The following is a 16,032-nucleotide window of genomic DNA, read 5'->3' as shown; positions in this document are numbered from 1 at the left end:
TTCAACAGAAAGGGGTTGATGGTGGATCAGGTGTGCCCTGCAGAAACATGGGAGGGACAAAGCACAGAAAAGACAGAGGGTACAAGACCAGAAAGGATGTGGTGGAAGACGGAGAGACCACCGACCTGTCTGCGATGGTGAAGTGATAGGCCCATAGACTCAGCTTCATCGCAGGAGATTCCAATGATTTTGAAGGCCTTGGTTTCCACAGCTTTGGAGGCCAACTTTGTGAAATGTGGGTTTCCCAAGAAAAATCAGGCCTGATAGTAAGATCCACGAGTTTGAATGACTGCAATTTCCTCAAGTGGAGGATTAAGAAAGTAGAGACATTGTGTCGTACAGTCCTTTCAGAGAGAGAGACAGAGACACAGAGACACGGAGGGACGGAGGGACGGAGGGACGGAGGGACGGAGGGACGGAGGGACGGAGGGACGGAGGGACGGAGGGACGGAGGGACGGAGGGACGGAGGGACGGAGGGACGGAGGGACGGAGGGACGGAGGGACGGAGGGACGGAGGGACGGAGGGACGGAGGGACGGAGGGACGGAGGGACGGAGGGACGGAGGGACAGAGGGACAGAGGGACAGAGGGACAGAGGGACAGAGGGACAGAGGGACAGAGGGACAGAGGGACAGAGGGACAGAGGGACAGAGGGACAGAGGGACAGATATATATATATTCGAATTTGTTACAAATGACAGTCTAAAATGAGAGCACAAGGTAAGTGGAGCACAAAGGCGAATGTCTGGACAATGAAAACAGAAACAAACACGAAGAAGGTGCAATTGGTCCCCCCTTATCCCGTGAACCTTCAACATGGCATGTTTCTCATACAATGTACAAATTGAGGGAAGGTTTGTCCGTATCACACACTGAACAATCTTCCTGGGTTTCTCCAATATCTAAACATTCTCTTTTGATGAGTTACCTAATGTGCATATCAAATTGAAAGGAAGAATACTTTGAATCAAGGATAGAGAGAAAAGAAGCAAAATGATATTATCGACATGAAACTCAATTTCCTTAAATACAATATTTGGCTTCCTTCAGCGGCTTTCCTTCAATTTCCCCCGTTGAACGGTTTTCTATGTACACTCAATATGTGTGATATCAAATGGTGATGTAACATGGGGTAAAGTTTCAATTTCCTCCATTGAACGGTTTTCTATGTACACTCAATATGTGTGATATCAGATGGTCATGTAACATTTTTTTTTTTTTTGTATACCTTGGTCGAGGCTCGTATGAGAGCTAACACACAACTCACAGCAAGGAGGCATGAGACAAGAGGGGCGGGAGTGGAAGGGACAAAACAGTGGGGAACAGACACAGGTGAACTGTGGAAGGGAGAGGGATGGGGATGGGACGGGGAACATGGCAAAGAGAAGATGGACATTTCAGGGACTTTCAGGAAGGAAAGCAGGAGAAATGAAGGAAGTGGGATTGGGTGGATTTGGATGGGGGAAGATAAGAGGTGGTGGTGAACAGCTGTTTTGAAAGCCTGGAGGGAAGAATGGGAAAGAATAGAGTGAGGAAGTTTATTCCAAAGGCGGGAAAAAAGAGGAATGAAAGAGTGAAGATGAGCAGTGATTCGTGATTTTGGTAGTTTTACCAGAAGGGGGTTGTTGGCGGACCTTGAGCGCCCTGTGGAAATGTGGTTGGGACAAATTGCAGAGAGAGCAGGGGGGGCAAGGCTGGAGAGGAGTCGGTAGAAGACAGAAAGACCACCGACCAACCTGCGGTGATTGAGTGAGAGGCCCAAAGACTCAGCTTCATTGCGGGAGATGCCGATGATCTTAAATGCCCTGGTTTCGACAGCGTGAAGCCGAGAAAGGTGGGAGGCAGGAGCACCAGCCCAGAGGGGAGAGCAGTACTCCATCAGGCTACGGACAAAAGCTTTGTAAGTGGTCAGGAGCTCAAGAGGGCCGAGGAAGGACTTAGCACGACGGAGGATTCCCAGTCGGCGACTGGCTTTTGAGGCGAGGTTGGAAATGTGACTTTCCCAGGAAAGGTCATGGCAGATAGTGAGACCTAGAAGCTTGAAAGAAAAGACTTCTTCCAGAGGATTGTTGAGAAAGTGGATGGGGGGGTTTTGTAAACGGTCCTTTCGAAGAGACATAGTGAGAGTGTGAGATTTGTCTGGATTGAAAGACATGTTCCACGTGTTGGACCAGTTTGTGATTTTATCCAGATCTGCAGTGAGCGAAGAAGCTGCTGCTTGCCGGTCTGAGGGATGACAGATGGTACGGCAGAGGGTGGAGTCGTTGGCATAGAGAAATAGAGGATTTTCCAGAGAGTCCGAGAGATCATTGATGAAAACCAGAAAAAGAACAGGGCCCAGAACGCTACCTTGAGGAACTCCAGCCTGCACAGGAAGAGGGGATGAAAGAACTCCATTTAGGGCCACACGTTGACTGCGACAGGAGAGGAAGTCTGCGAGCCATGAGTGGAGATGGCCTTGAATACCATGGGAAGAGTTTGGTGAGTAGGGCAGGGTGCCAGACTGTGTCAAAAGCACGTGATATGTCCAGGGATACGGCTCGGATTTCCTGTCTGGCATTGAGGACCTCCATCCATTGATGGGAGAGCAGAAGCAGCATATCCAGGGTAGAGTGACCTGGTCTGAAACCAAATTGATGATTGGAAATCAACATGGGGTAAAGTTTCAATTTCCTCCGTTGAACAGTTTTCTATGTACACTCAATATGTGTGATATCAAATGGTGATGTAACATGGGGTAAAGTTTCAATTCCCTCCTTTGAACGGTTTTCTCTGTACACTCAATATGTGTGATATCAAATGGTGATGTAACATGGGGTAAAGTTTCAATTTCCTCCGTTGAACAGTTTTCTATGTACACTCAATATGTGTGATATCAAATGGTGATGTAACATGGGGTAAAGTTTCAATTCCCTCCTTTGAACGGTTTTCTCTGTACACTCAATATGTGTGATATCAAATGGTGATGTAACATGGGGTAAAGTTTCAATTCCCTCCTTTGAACGGTTTTCTATGTACACTCGATATGTGTGATATCAAATGGTCATGTAACATGGGGTAAAGTTTCAATTCCCTCCTTTGAACGGTTTTCTATGTACACTCAATATGTGTGATATCAAATGGTGATGTAACATGGGGTAAAGTTTCAATATCCTCTGTTGAACCGTTTTCTATGTACACTCAATATGTGTTAAAGCCTGGTGTTGGCTTAGTGGTTAGGGTGGCGGCTTGGGATCCCAGGGTCCTGAGTTCAAGCCCCGTTGGCTGCTGAATTAACACCAGGGGGTTGACTCAGCCTGTCATCCTTCCGAGGTCGGCGAAATGAGTACCAGTGTACTGGTCCCGGTGTATGCCCCGGTTAGAATAGGTGTACCATATCCCTGTGTGTCGTAAGAGGCGACCAGGGTTGGCGTCAGGAAGGGCATCCGGCCATAAAACATTGCCTCAAGAAAAAGCCAAACCCCTGCACAGCAGGGAAAAATGGCTGTAAAAACGGTCATTTTATTTTATTTTTACTCAATATGTGTTATATCAAATGGTCATGTAACATGGGGTAAAGTTTCAATTCCCTCCTTTGAATGGTTTTCGATGTACACTCAATATGTGTGATATCAAATGGTCATGTAACATGGGGTAAAGTTTCAATTCCCTCCTTTGAACGGTTTTCTATGTACACTCAATATGTGTTGTATCAAATGGTCATGTAACATGGGGTAAAGTTTCAATATCCTCTGTTGAACGGTTTTCTACGTACACGCAATCTGTGTTATATCAAATGGTGATGTAACATGGGGTAAAGTTTCAATTCCCTCCTTTGAACGGTTTTTTATGTACACTCAATATGTGTGATATCAAATGGTCATGTAACATGGGGTAAAGTTTCAATTCCCTCCTTTGAACGGTTTTCTATGTACACTCAATATGTGTGATATCAAATGGTGATGTAACATGGGGTAAAGTTTTAATTTCCTCCGTTGAACCGTTTTCTATGTACACTCAATATGTGTGATATCAAATGGTCATGTAACATGGGGTAAAGTTTCAATTCCCTCCTTTGAACGGTTTTCTATGTACACTCAATATGTGTGATATCAAATGGTGATGTAACATGGGGTAAAGTTTTAATTTCCTCCGTTGAACCGTTTTCTATGTACACTCAATATGTGTGATATCAAATGGTCATGTAACATGGGGTAAAGTTTCAATTCCCTCCTTTGAACCGTTTTCTATGTCCACTCAATATGTGTTTTATCAAATGGTCATGTAACATGGGGTAAAGTTTCAATTTCCTCTGTTGAACGGTTTTCTATGTACGCTCTTTACAAAATGCTGACATGTACGTACGTACATGTATAGCCAACCGATTGCTTAACCTCGCTTTTCACTTTGCCCGTGCGGGGTAATAAATACAAACATGTTTACTACCCGATGGGTTCTGCGTCCTGTGATACCCTTTGCCATCGGTTACATTTAGAGAACTCGTGCTCGCTTAGGAGTCGTTAAAGATCACGTGTGCTTTTGAAAGGAGTTGGTCATTGTGTGCCGGTACCCCAGCCAAATTCCAGTCTAATGTCATTCTGCATTGTTACTCATTGCTCATGTTCTCATGTTCTGGCTGCTCCATCGCGATGTGGTGAGTAATGCCCAAAGGGTTGTGTCAGCAACAAGCTCGAATGCTGACGTCACAATGAGATAACATGCCCTCCTTTATGACAGGTGCACTCATTGTTTCGACGACCAAGATGCAGAAGTCGTCCAGTACCAAAAGTTCGAAATTTTCAGCATGCGTCGACTGTCGGAGAAAGGATATTTTCAGGTCCACTATGCAACACCATGCAGTTTGGTCCATGGGCTGGCAGGCCCTAGACCTGGAGGTACACACACTTGTCAAATCCTGACCCAGCTATATCAATAAACGGTCATGTGAAACGGTGTTTCACAGACAAGGTGATTTATCAGTGTGTGTGTGCCGTCTTTCAGATGGACGTGAAACTGGGCGTCCCTTCCGTCTACTAGCATTGCTCGGTGGACGCTAAAGATCCCACTGCGTCCTTCACCAAGAGAAGGAGAGCTTTCGCTGGCACCCTAAACAAATTACAAATTCCTGCTCTCACCTACAGAGGGCACTGCATCAATGGCACAGCCGTGGTGCCAACCTCCACAGCCTTGTGCTGCATACGAAATAAGAGGTTCGTTTGGTCCACAGTCCAGGGATTTTGTGTTTGTGCATTTGATTATTAAATGTTGCACAAAAATAATTCTTCTAACCAATAATTAATTGCATTACACACCAACAATAATAATAATAATTGATAATTAATTAATTTATGATTTCATTGTTGTTTGTTGTCACCTGCAGTTATCTCAAGGTGCTTGTTGTCCCTTTTATTGTTCAATGAACCAGTTGCGAGGAATTGCAAGGGTCCCATATGATGGCGATTCGGAGGTGAGATTTATGCAGAGGTCGGAGGTGAGGTTTTCGATGCTGAAACAGCCACTGGAAAGGACGATGTCTGTGCCTGGTGTTGGTGGTTCAAGCGTGCACCACACCCCGTGGACCCGCAGGATTTGACTCGTTTCACTCGAAAATCTCATTTTACTTCTTCATTTCCATTGAATGAGTCCGAAGGAAATTGTGAGGATTGCTGGTCCATGGCGGTTCCTCGAGCTGGAAGTATTGAGACTTGAGAGGGACGCGAAGGAGTTAATGGAGTGGATGAGGATTCATGGAAGGGGTTTCTGGCGGAGGGAAAGAGGTGATCCTTGTATATGGGGGACGGCGGTTGGAGGGGTTTTTGTGGGGAATTACGGAATTGGCATGAGATTTGCGAGGGTCAGGTCATTGGCAGCTATGAGGTTTTGTGTGCGGCGAGCATACGGAATGTGGTATCCATGCGGTGCAGGCGGTTAGTATTCAGGTCGGATCGAAGGGTGCAGCGTCGAGGAGAGGGTAGGGGAGGGGGGCGGTGGATTTGTCATCGCCTCACACTCCCTTTCCCCGCTTTGCCCCTTTGTTTGGGGCTGTTAGGGTCCCTAATATTACAAGGCTATTCGCTTCGACTTTGAAGCACCAAGACATCTCGAGGGATCCACGAGAATAGTATCAGAGCATCAGAGACCGATATCATCATCGTCAGATCACCATCAGTGCCATCAGCAAGACAAAGCCGCTCGTGTGCGCAAAGTCTCGCGCCATCGTCCAGGCCACGCGACTGGCGTGCGGGGCTCAAACCGACGGGGAGATCGGACTGCCCGTGGAGCGGCGCAACATTGTGGACCCAACTCTCAGTACCGCAGTATCTCATCTGTTCATCCACGGGCGGGTCCAGTCAGATGGGCTGCATTCTGATCGTGGAGGACCTCAGCGCTCCGTTCTCGCCCCATGTACGCACAGAGGGGGAACCTGCAGGCAGGTGCAGGAGGAGATAGAGCTCCCCGGTCACCTGCGGGTTGGACAAGAGGACAACGGGCAATCTGGTACTAGTTTGCTATTAAAGACAGAGGAACGGAGTTTCAGCTTCGAGGGCGACCATCAGCCGCTGGATGAAATCATCCGATCTTGCTAAAAGCCGCACAAAGGCGCCTATTTTCCATCTCCGGAGGAGATCAAACACCGGGCTGATAAAGGACCGAGTCTCGTGCACGGGTTCACACAAAGGTGGTCACAATGGAGAAACCGCCTGCATTGGCAGAGCCCGGGAAAGGGCCGCAGGCAAATCTGGAGGAGGAACTCAAGTGTCCTGTGTGTGGATCGCTGTTCTGTGACCCGGTCATCTTGCCTTGCTCGCATAATGTCTGCCTTTCGTGCGTCTCCACCATCCTGCTGCCTGCAGTGTCCACCTCGCCCGAGGCTGAAGTTCCCGGCGCGAGTGGAGGCACAACGACGACGGTGGGATCGGAGTGCGGGGACTATGTGGACCTGGACAAGCTGAGCCTATCGAGCGAAGCGGACAGCGGATACGGGTCTTTCGCCAGCAATCCCGCCACGCCGTCGGGCCAAAGTAAGGCCACCAACGGTGTGCGGGTGCTGCCTTCAAGTCCAAGGAACATGGCTGGGTCCTCTGGAATTGGAGGAAGCGGTGGGTCATCCACCGTGTCCAGCCTCAAGGGTCCGGTCACCCCTTGCCCCTGTGTCACATGCCCTCAGTGCCACCGCTGTCTGGGACTCGGGGAGCGCGGAGTCCCAGGGTGTCCGCGGAACCGTGTGCTCCAGGCGATAGTGTGCCGGTATCGCCTTGACAGAGAGACCCAAGAGACCCTTGTGGGTGAGCAAGGTGTTGTCAACTCACCAGAGGAGAAGATGGTTGGGCCAACATGCCAACTGTGCGAGGAGGGTCGAGTTGCCGCGCAGGCGACTGTGCGTTGCGAGCAGTGCGAAATCGCGTACTGTGACACGTGCCGTCAACGGTGCCACCCGCCGCGTGGGGCATTGACGTCGCACCGTCTCGTGCCCCTCGTGCCGCACGAGCCACGTGCCGATCCATCCGCAGGGCATGAGGTGAGACGCTCTCTCAAAGGTCATGTTTTTAACTTTCAACGCTCACACATGGCTTTCTTATGATGTATAATGGCAACAACGCATCGTTTCGACAGGTGGTCTGAAACTCGCTTGATTTTTAAGCACTCAAGAAAGCACTTCAACGAAACAGTTGATAAGGGATGGCTGGTTGGCAAGTGATAGCAAGCTGATTAGTAATGGAACACACCCCCAGGTTGTTGTTTCGTACGCAGCCTGTGGATCCTGGTTGCATCATTTTCTGGAAGTGCAGCTGTGCCACTGATGTTTCCAGTAAGCTGCTGCAGTCGTCTTTTTGCCGACCTCTGAAGGATGACCGGCTGAGTCACCCCACCTGGTGTTATCTAGCAGCACGACAGAGGCTCAAACTCAGTACCCTAACATTTAAAGCCAGCCACCTTCACCATTAAGCTGATTGTGTCGTTTATATAATGGAGAGTTCTTCATTTCCACTTACCAAAAACAGCCAAAGCCAATCCGTGCTTTGACCCATATTAGAGGCAGTAGCTGTGGAATCAACTTCTTGACTCCCACTTGCTCAGCTAAGCCTGAAGTCTTGCTTGCCAGACTCGGTGGTGTCAAGGTTAGACTGCTGGAGCTTCCGACTCTGAGTCTGGGAGGTTGGCGGTTCAAACCACTGAGCCACTGGCTCAGTTGTAAACCCGACATTGGCTCAGTTGCACCAAAGATGTCAACAATGGTACGTGCTGCTTCCTTGCTTTATGGTCAGTTTTAAAAACGATATAGCTTGGACAAATAGCCATAGGTTGGCAAACGTTACGTGGGCTTGATTGGCCGAATGGACTCCTCTTGCGTTGATGTTCCTTGAAAGGGAACTGTTATTACCTCTGCCACCGAAGGTGAAGGAGGTTTTGTTTTCACCCCTTTCTGTTTGTTTGTTTGAGTACAGGATATCTCAAAAAGTTGTGGACGGATCCGGAAGAAATTTTTGGACACGTTTGGTGTGTGACAAGGACGAACTGATCAGATTTTGGTGAAGAATCGGATCCGCATCTGACAACTAGAATTTTTTACCTGATTCTTCACCATTGAGAGATAGGGCTAAAAACGAAATATAGCACGATATCTCAAAAAGTTGTGGACGGATTCGGATGACACTTGGTGGACATGTTAAGTATGTGGCAAGGTTGAGTTGATTCGATTTTCGTGAAGATCCAAATCCGGATTTGGATACGAGATTTATTTAATTTTTTAAGTGATTCTTCACCATTGAGAGATACGGCTAAAGTAATATAGAGCATGAGATTTCAAAAATGTATTGGGCTCGATATGTTCTCGTGGATCAGGGATTACGTGGCGGAGGTATGCGCTCTATCGAGAGCCCTTCTAGTTTGTTTGTTTGTTTGTTTATTCTTTGTCCCTTGCTGCTCAGTACATACAGCGAATGCATTAGTAATTACGTATTATCATCCCACCGCTTAAGAACAGCTTCAACTTTCCTCTGATTATGCAAACTCTTGTGTAGAAACTTCAAGATTTACTTGCCAGAAAAAAAAAAAGAATGATACCTGGAAGGCACAAGACCCAAGAGTATGTGTGACTGAACTTCTTTGGAAGGGTTGTTGAGAAGGTAGATGTGAGGGTTTGTGGTGCGGTCCAGAGAGAGAGAGAGTGTTCCATTGTCACTGACTATCAAGTGTGTCAAAGCACTGGCGCAGCCTCTCGATGGTAGTGTGTGAGGTTGCTGTATGTGTTACATTGGCATCGATCCATTTAGTGTGAGCATCCATAACAATATGGATCATAAGCCTTCGATGGATCTAGCGTAGTCAAGCTGAATCCTCTGCCATGGTTCAGTGGGCCATTCTCAGGGGTGCAGCGGTACCTCTGCAGAGGGGTTTCGACTACTTTGGAATGGATAACAATGTTTCACACGCTGTTCGATGTCAGAGTCAAGGTGAGGCCACGAGACGTAGTTCCGTCCAAGCGATTTCATTCTTACAATGCCTGGATGACAATCGTGAAGCTGATCCAAAATCTTTGTGCACAAGTTTGGGGGAATGACCACTCGGCATCCCCACAGCAAGCAGCCATTCTCGACACTTAGTTCATTCTGCCTGGCCTTGTATGAATACAATTCAGGGTCAGCATCGTGTAGAAGACCCCACCCATGCCTAGTAGCACGAATGACCTTGGAAAGAAGTGGGTCACGCCTGGTGTAGGTCTGTATCTGATTGGCATCAATTAGGTTGTCATTCAAAAATTTCATCAAAGATATCACGCTGCCAGGTGTAGGGGGGTCAACCACTGTGTCCGGAAGTGGCAGGTGACTCGTGGCATCTGCATTTGAAATTGTGGAGCCAGGTCTGTACGTAATGTCATAATCATAAGCAGAGAGTGAAAGTGACCAACGTATGATCCGAGGGAGTAAGAACTCAGAGGTAGCTTTTGTTGGACCAAACAAACTAATCAGTGGTTTGTGGTCCGTGTAAATTGTGAAATGTCGACCGAAGATGTACTGGTGAAATTTCTTAACTCCGAATACAATGCCAAGTCCTTCCTTGTCCAGCTGATTGTAGTTCTTCTCAGCCAGTGACAGTGTACGAGATGCGAATGCGATTGGTCTGTCTGTGCGATCTGGCATGATGTGTGACAAAACAGCACCAACCCCGTACTGACTCGCGTCACACGGCAGGACCATGTCTTCGTCTGGGTCGTAGTGAACTCGTACATTTGAAGATTGCAGCATGTCTTTTGACTTCTGGAAAGCTGATGACACTGGAATGTCCCATTTCCAGCTGATGCCTTTTTCAACAAGCTATACAGTGGGCCAAGCATGGTAGCAATGTTTGGGATGTACCTGCTGTAGTACTACAGCATGCCAATGTAAGCCTTGAGTTCAGAAATGTTGGTCGGAGATGGGGCGTCTTTGATTGCTCTGATCTTCTCTTCAGTGGGATGTAAGCCTTCAGCTTCGATACGATGGCCCAAATAGGTCACAGATGGAACCATGAACTCACACTTGTCTCTCCACAGGCGTAGTCCAGAGTTGGAGATATTACGGAGCACACGCTCGAGGTTGTGAAGATGATGAAGCTCTGAGCTGCCAGTGGCGAGGATGTCATCTTGATCAACAACAACGTGTGGTTCAGCAGCGAACAGGCTATCCATACAACGTTGGTAGATTCCTGGTGCCAATTTGACACCAAAACTCAGGCGGTTCTATCTGTAGAGCCCCCGATGCGTGTTGATGGTGAGATATTCCTTGGAATCTTCATCCAGAACAACTTGTAGGTAGGCTGATCTCACGTCGAGCTTAGTGAATGACTGTCCTCCGCTCAATTTTGCATACAAGTAATTGATCCTTGCTATGGGATGTTTGTCCAAGGTGGAACATTTGTTGATTGACATTTTGTAATCCCCACAGTGTCGTGTCTATTTGTCTGCCTTCACGACAGGAACAACTGGAGCAGCCCAATTTGACTCAATGATACCAAACTTCTCCAGTATGGCGAATTCTGCATCAACATTCTCTTGCTGTGTTAAAGGAACTGGGCATGCTTTGCAGAAAATTGGCTTCACATCTTTCTCAACATTGAGTTTGGCAGGGAAACCCTTCAATGTCCCGAGTTCATCCTTGAAGACGTTCGGGTATCTCACGAGGAGATGCTGTGGTACGGTTGGTGGCTTGGAAGTTTGCAATCAATGGATGTGTTCCCAAATTAGTTTGACAACATCGAGCCAGTTTTGTCCGAGAAGTGTGGGTCCATCCCCGGGGACGACCAAGAGTTGTAATTGGTGAGTGTTGCTGTTAGTGACTGTGACATCACACGACCCGCTGGCTTGTATTGACTCGCCGGTATATGTAGGGAGTCGGATCGGGAACCAACGGAGGCTGGGTTGTTCAGAATTCCCCCACAGTTTATGGAAAGCTGCTTCACTCGTAAGTGAGACGGCAGCACCCGTGTCTATCTCCATTTCCACAGTCATCCATCGATATCTACTATAATCAGTACAGGAGTAGACTGTCTGCCAGACTTTGTGTGTAAAAGGTCATACAACTGAACACTGTGGCTGTTAGGGCTGTCTCCATCAGTCATGTCTTCCTGGTTATGCTCTGAGTCAAGGAGGTGGGTTTTGCATTCGTCTCTCCTTGCCCTCTGTTTTCGAGACAAGCACGCAGAGGCGATATGACCCACCTTGTGGCAGTAGTTGCAAGCAGAATTCTTGAAACGGCACGTAGTGGGAGAATGCTCACCGTTGCAGCGGAAACAGCATTTACCTGCACCAGCCACCAAGCATTTTTCCAGGCGTTTTAGCGTCAGATTTTCTGGATGGATGTTGTTTCACGCGATTGACGGATGACAGGTCAGTTCCAGGCTGGTAAGCGATGACGCGAGCAATATCTGCAGCATTTTTTTCTGCACACTCCATTGTGATAGCGATGTCCTTCGCACTTGAAAATGTCAGAGTCTGTTCATCAAGTAGGCGCCGGCGAAATCCACTCCCACTACGCGCAAGTCCCTTAGCATGTCGTTGAATGTAGCACCAAACTGGCAATGCTGGGCAAGGTGTTTCAGGTGAGCGATGAATAGCGAAATGGACTGACTGTGTCGAGGTTTGGCGACACATGTAAAAACTTGAATCGACTCACAATGACTGAGGGTGTGGGTTCACAGTGCTCCTTCACAGCTGCAACAAGCTCGGCGTGTGTTAAATCCATCGTGGTCCTGGGCATGGCGAGATTCTTCAGAATAGTAAACATCTCTCTGCTGCATACCGACATCAGGATTGCTTTCTTCCTGGCATCACCCTCAATGCCGTTATCTGCCGTAGGACATGGTGATCGAGTTGCGTATGCAGGGAAGTAACGAGTTGGTAAGCCAACAGCTAACTGCAATAGCTCAGCTTACTTTCCATGCGCTCACCAGAATCCCATCTTCGTCGCCATGTCATGTATCAGGCAGGGAAAGCAGTTTGAGTGCACCATCAATCGTTTATTGTGCTCCACGCACAGAAACCTCAGAACCATCCATGAGCCCAGCTTCGTCGTGCCCAGCAATGTTCCCGCCTCCCGATGACCACGCTTCCAGTTGATCTGATACATGAATACATGACAGTGTGTGGGGGATTTCTCAGGATTAAAAGACGTATTCCTCTTCCGACAGTTTGAAGAGCAAGGCAAGATGCCAGACTGTATCGAAAGATCGAGATGTGTCCAGAGAGACGGCCCTGATATCATGTCTGACGTTGAGGGTCTCCGTCCCTTGTTGGGAGAGTTGAAGCAGCATGTCCAAGGTAGAGTGAGTGACCTGGTCTGAATCCGAATTGATGATATGAGAATAGGTCATTGGAGAAAAGGAATGATTTTATATCAACTGTGATGCTCGATTGCATGACGTTTCTGATGATTGGAAGTAACCTAATCAGTCTTTAGTTAAGGGAATCGGTTTTTGCACCTTTTTACCTCTGCCACCGAAGGTGGTTGGAGGTTGTTTTCACACCTGTTTGTTTGCCTATTTGTCTGTGAGTTGATATCTCAAAAAGTTGTGGATGGCTTTTGATGAAACTTTGGTGGATGAGTTGGGTAGTTGACAACAACAAGCAGATTAGATTTTGTTTCAGGTCCGGATGGTGGGATACAAAACGTAAACTGTTCATCCTGCCCGAGGCATGCGCTCTACCGAGTTCCGTTCTAGTTTATGTAATGTGGTGATGTCGGCTGACTTCCAAGCAAATGGAACATGACCACGGGCAAATGATTTGGTGAAAAGGGCAAACAGAGGAAGTGTACGAGCAGCAGAGCGGTTGTTTTAGGACGCATCAATTTATTTGTCAGACTGGTTTTATGAAATTACGGGGACATCAGAACTGTACTTGCCTTTGTAAATGTGAAAATGCAGACTTTACTTGAAACAAAAATAAAAACCCAGTGGAAACAAACATCGGACTAATGGTGTGAATTGGAAGGACCGTTTTTCCTGGGTAATTACAATGTTTATCTAAATATTGTAAAAACGAATTCTGTAACTGCAATTAGTGCTGAAACCCAATCCTATGTATTCCTCCAATATTCCTACACTGCAAATGGTGTGGGACATTTAGTGAAATTTGATGGCTTGCTGACAGCAGAGAATTCAGATGGGTCCTGAGATTAATCAAAAAAAGACTGATTAGCCAAAGGGATTATGTCCTACCCCTTCCCTCACCCACATCCTACCCCCCTCTGCCTCCCATCTTCCCCAGAATACAAAAGATTTCACAACTGTTATCACGTTTGGCTACTTGATGCTTACTTTTACGACTTCACAGAAAATTGAAATGTCATCCATGAGCGATTATCACAAGGTCTCCTTTTCTGGTGGTTGGGGTAGTACCAAGCATCATTGTAATATCATTATTTTGGATCTATATTCATTGCACAAATCCCAAAACGAATATGCTGCTAACTGATGCTCAGGTTCATGTTATCAGTTTGTTTGAATAATCTACTAAGAAGGCAAGGACAATTTTGAATCTTCATTCACAAGACAGAAGAACCTAACTGCAGTGACAATAGTAATTATCATTGTTTTGTTTGTTTTTCATCTCTTTCTCCTCCTTGCACCATTTTTCAAAGTAGTTTGGATCTGTGGGAGGTAGGATGTGTGCTTTTGGACCAAGTCGTTCAGGAACCGGCTGGCAAAGCCTGACGTTCGACTGAAGGTAGTCGTGATTTGTAATTTGTTTTTACTGTGCCGTTGATAACTCGCCTACTCTTTGCGGAAGACACCACGACATCTTTAACGTGCACAAACTGCCAGCAGATGGGACACCAAGCTTAACCTACATTTGATGGATGGCAGACTTTGCAATGCAACGTCCTACCTGTAAATCACCAGTCTGACAATTTATACTCGGGTTGGGAATCAAACCCACATGAGAGAGAGCACAAAGATTCAGTGGTGTGCGACCGCTGCACCATCCTGTCAACTTATTTTCAGATTTTCTTGTTACTTTAAGTAATTATAATAATAATAATTTTTTGCCCATACCCTTCTGGGGAAAATCATAGCATCCCCAAATTAAAGTTAAACCTGTATAGTTCACTACTCAATCAGAGGGTGCTGCTGTGCAGCATCCTTCAGTCAGGGTAGCAATTTATAATTTGAAATCAATCAATTTTTATCATCGACCACTTTTCACTTCGACATATCTCAAAGTGCTTTACAAACAAGGGATTGGTAAGAATTAAGAAAAAGCAACTGTAGAAATATTGAATTTCAGCAAAGATTTGTTTATTTGCATGGATTTTATGTAAAAACAAAACAGTAAATGATGAGATGGTGTGAATTAAAAAAGGCAGAGATCGTTTCGCAGTTGAGAAATATCTGAAGAATGCTCGAATTCCAGAAGTTTCCATCCTGGATTGTAACTGCTCACATTGATTGTTAGGCCGGGGCTTTCTTGTGGTAAGAAATGGAGGCAGAATTGGACTAAAGGAAATGAGGTGTGTGTGTGTGTGTGTGTGTGTGTGTGTGTGTGTGTGTGTGTGTGTGTGTGTGTGTGTGTGTGTGTGTGTGTATGTATATGTATGTATGTATGTATGTATATATATATATATATATATATATATATATATTTGTGTGTGCATGTATATGTATAAATATATTACAAAAACTCTCATCTTGTATGTATGTATGTTCCCGAAATACAGCCTAAACAGTACACGATAGCGCAGATATTTTCATGCCACCTTACTCACCATTCTCCTGTGGTGTGCAGTATCAAGTTTCGTTCAAATTGGGCAACGAAAAAAATTATTAAAAAATCAATTCCCGATTCAGACAAGTCCTCTTCGGGAGAATTTGATCAATGCAAACAACCTCAGCGGTAAAGTTCGCTGTAGCTATCTTTTATTACTTACGAAATCTAAAGATTTCGTAAGTATATTGATGACTTCCGTGTGTGTTTGTTTGTTTGTGTGTTTGTTTGTTTGTGTGTTTGTTTGTTTGTGTGTTTGTTTGTTTGTAGGCACGATAACTCGAGAACGGAAGAAGCTACCAATGTCAAATTACACCATGTGATTCAGGAGGGTGGTGGCTAGCGCTGATTAGATTTTGGTCAAAATCGGTCAAAGGTTTAGGTCACAGTGAGGTCAAACATCCAAAACATTCGATCTTTGATGGTTTGGTACAGAATCATTGTAGAAACTTCTGGTTTGCGTCACTACCTTCTCTAGAGACAGCTTTTATTAGACAAGTTCAGAGGTCAAGTTGACGATTTCGTAAGTACCAGTGTATGACTGCTTGTTTTTTTTCTTGAAATGATTTTTTTCATCAACCGCTGTCATAACGGGAAGCCAACGGGTTCACGGGTCATCTAGTATATTACTAAAACACTGATCTTGTATATATGTATGTATGTTTCTGAAATACAGCCAAAACGGTACACGAGCGCAAAAAATTTCAGCCCACCTAACTCACCATTCTCCTGCTGTGTGCAGTATCAAGTTTCGTTCAAATCCGGCAATGAAAAAATTATTTAAAAAATCAATTCCCGATTCAGTCAAGTAC

At 46.1% G+C, this 16,032-nt stretch overlaps 1 protein-coding gene across 4 annotated transcripts in view; it reads left to right on the top strand.

The window, feature by feature from the left end:
• TRIM9 (tripartite motif containing 9) overlaps positions 1–16,032 on the top strand; it is a 100,475-nt gene that overhangs the window by 8,906 nt on the left and 75,537 nt on the right. For 3 of the 4 annotated variants that reach the window (XM_085862145.1, XM_085862138.1, XM_085862130.1), the window contains exons 2-4: positions 4,717–4,874; positions 4,981–5,189; positions 5,360–7,498. In XM_085862145.1, the coding sequence (XP_085718271.1) occupies positions 6,668–7,498 (831 nt within the window). In that variant the 5' untranslated portion in view covers positions 4,717–4,874; positions 4,981–5,189; positions 5,360–6,667. The remainder of the gene's footprint in view (positions 1–4,716; positions 4,875–4,980; positions 5,190–5,359; positions 7,499–16,032) is intronic. The other variant, XR_015052857.1, reaches the window with a different exon arrangement.

This window comes from Eptatretus burgeri, chromosome 2, assembly GCF_056783735.1.
Source record: "Eptatretus burgeri isolate ZD-2024b chromosome 2, Ebu_testis_v1, whole genome shotgun sequence".
In the NCBI taxonomy this organism is placed as follows: domain Eukaryota; kingdom Metazoa; phylum Chordata; class Myxini; order Myxiniformes; family Myxinidae; genus Eptatretus; species Eptatretus burgeri.
Note: the sequence above shows the minus strand (reverse complement) of the source record. Positions and strands in the feature narration are given on the sequence as shown.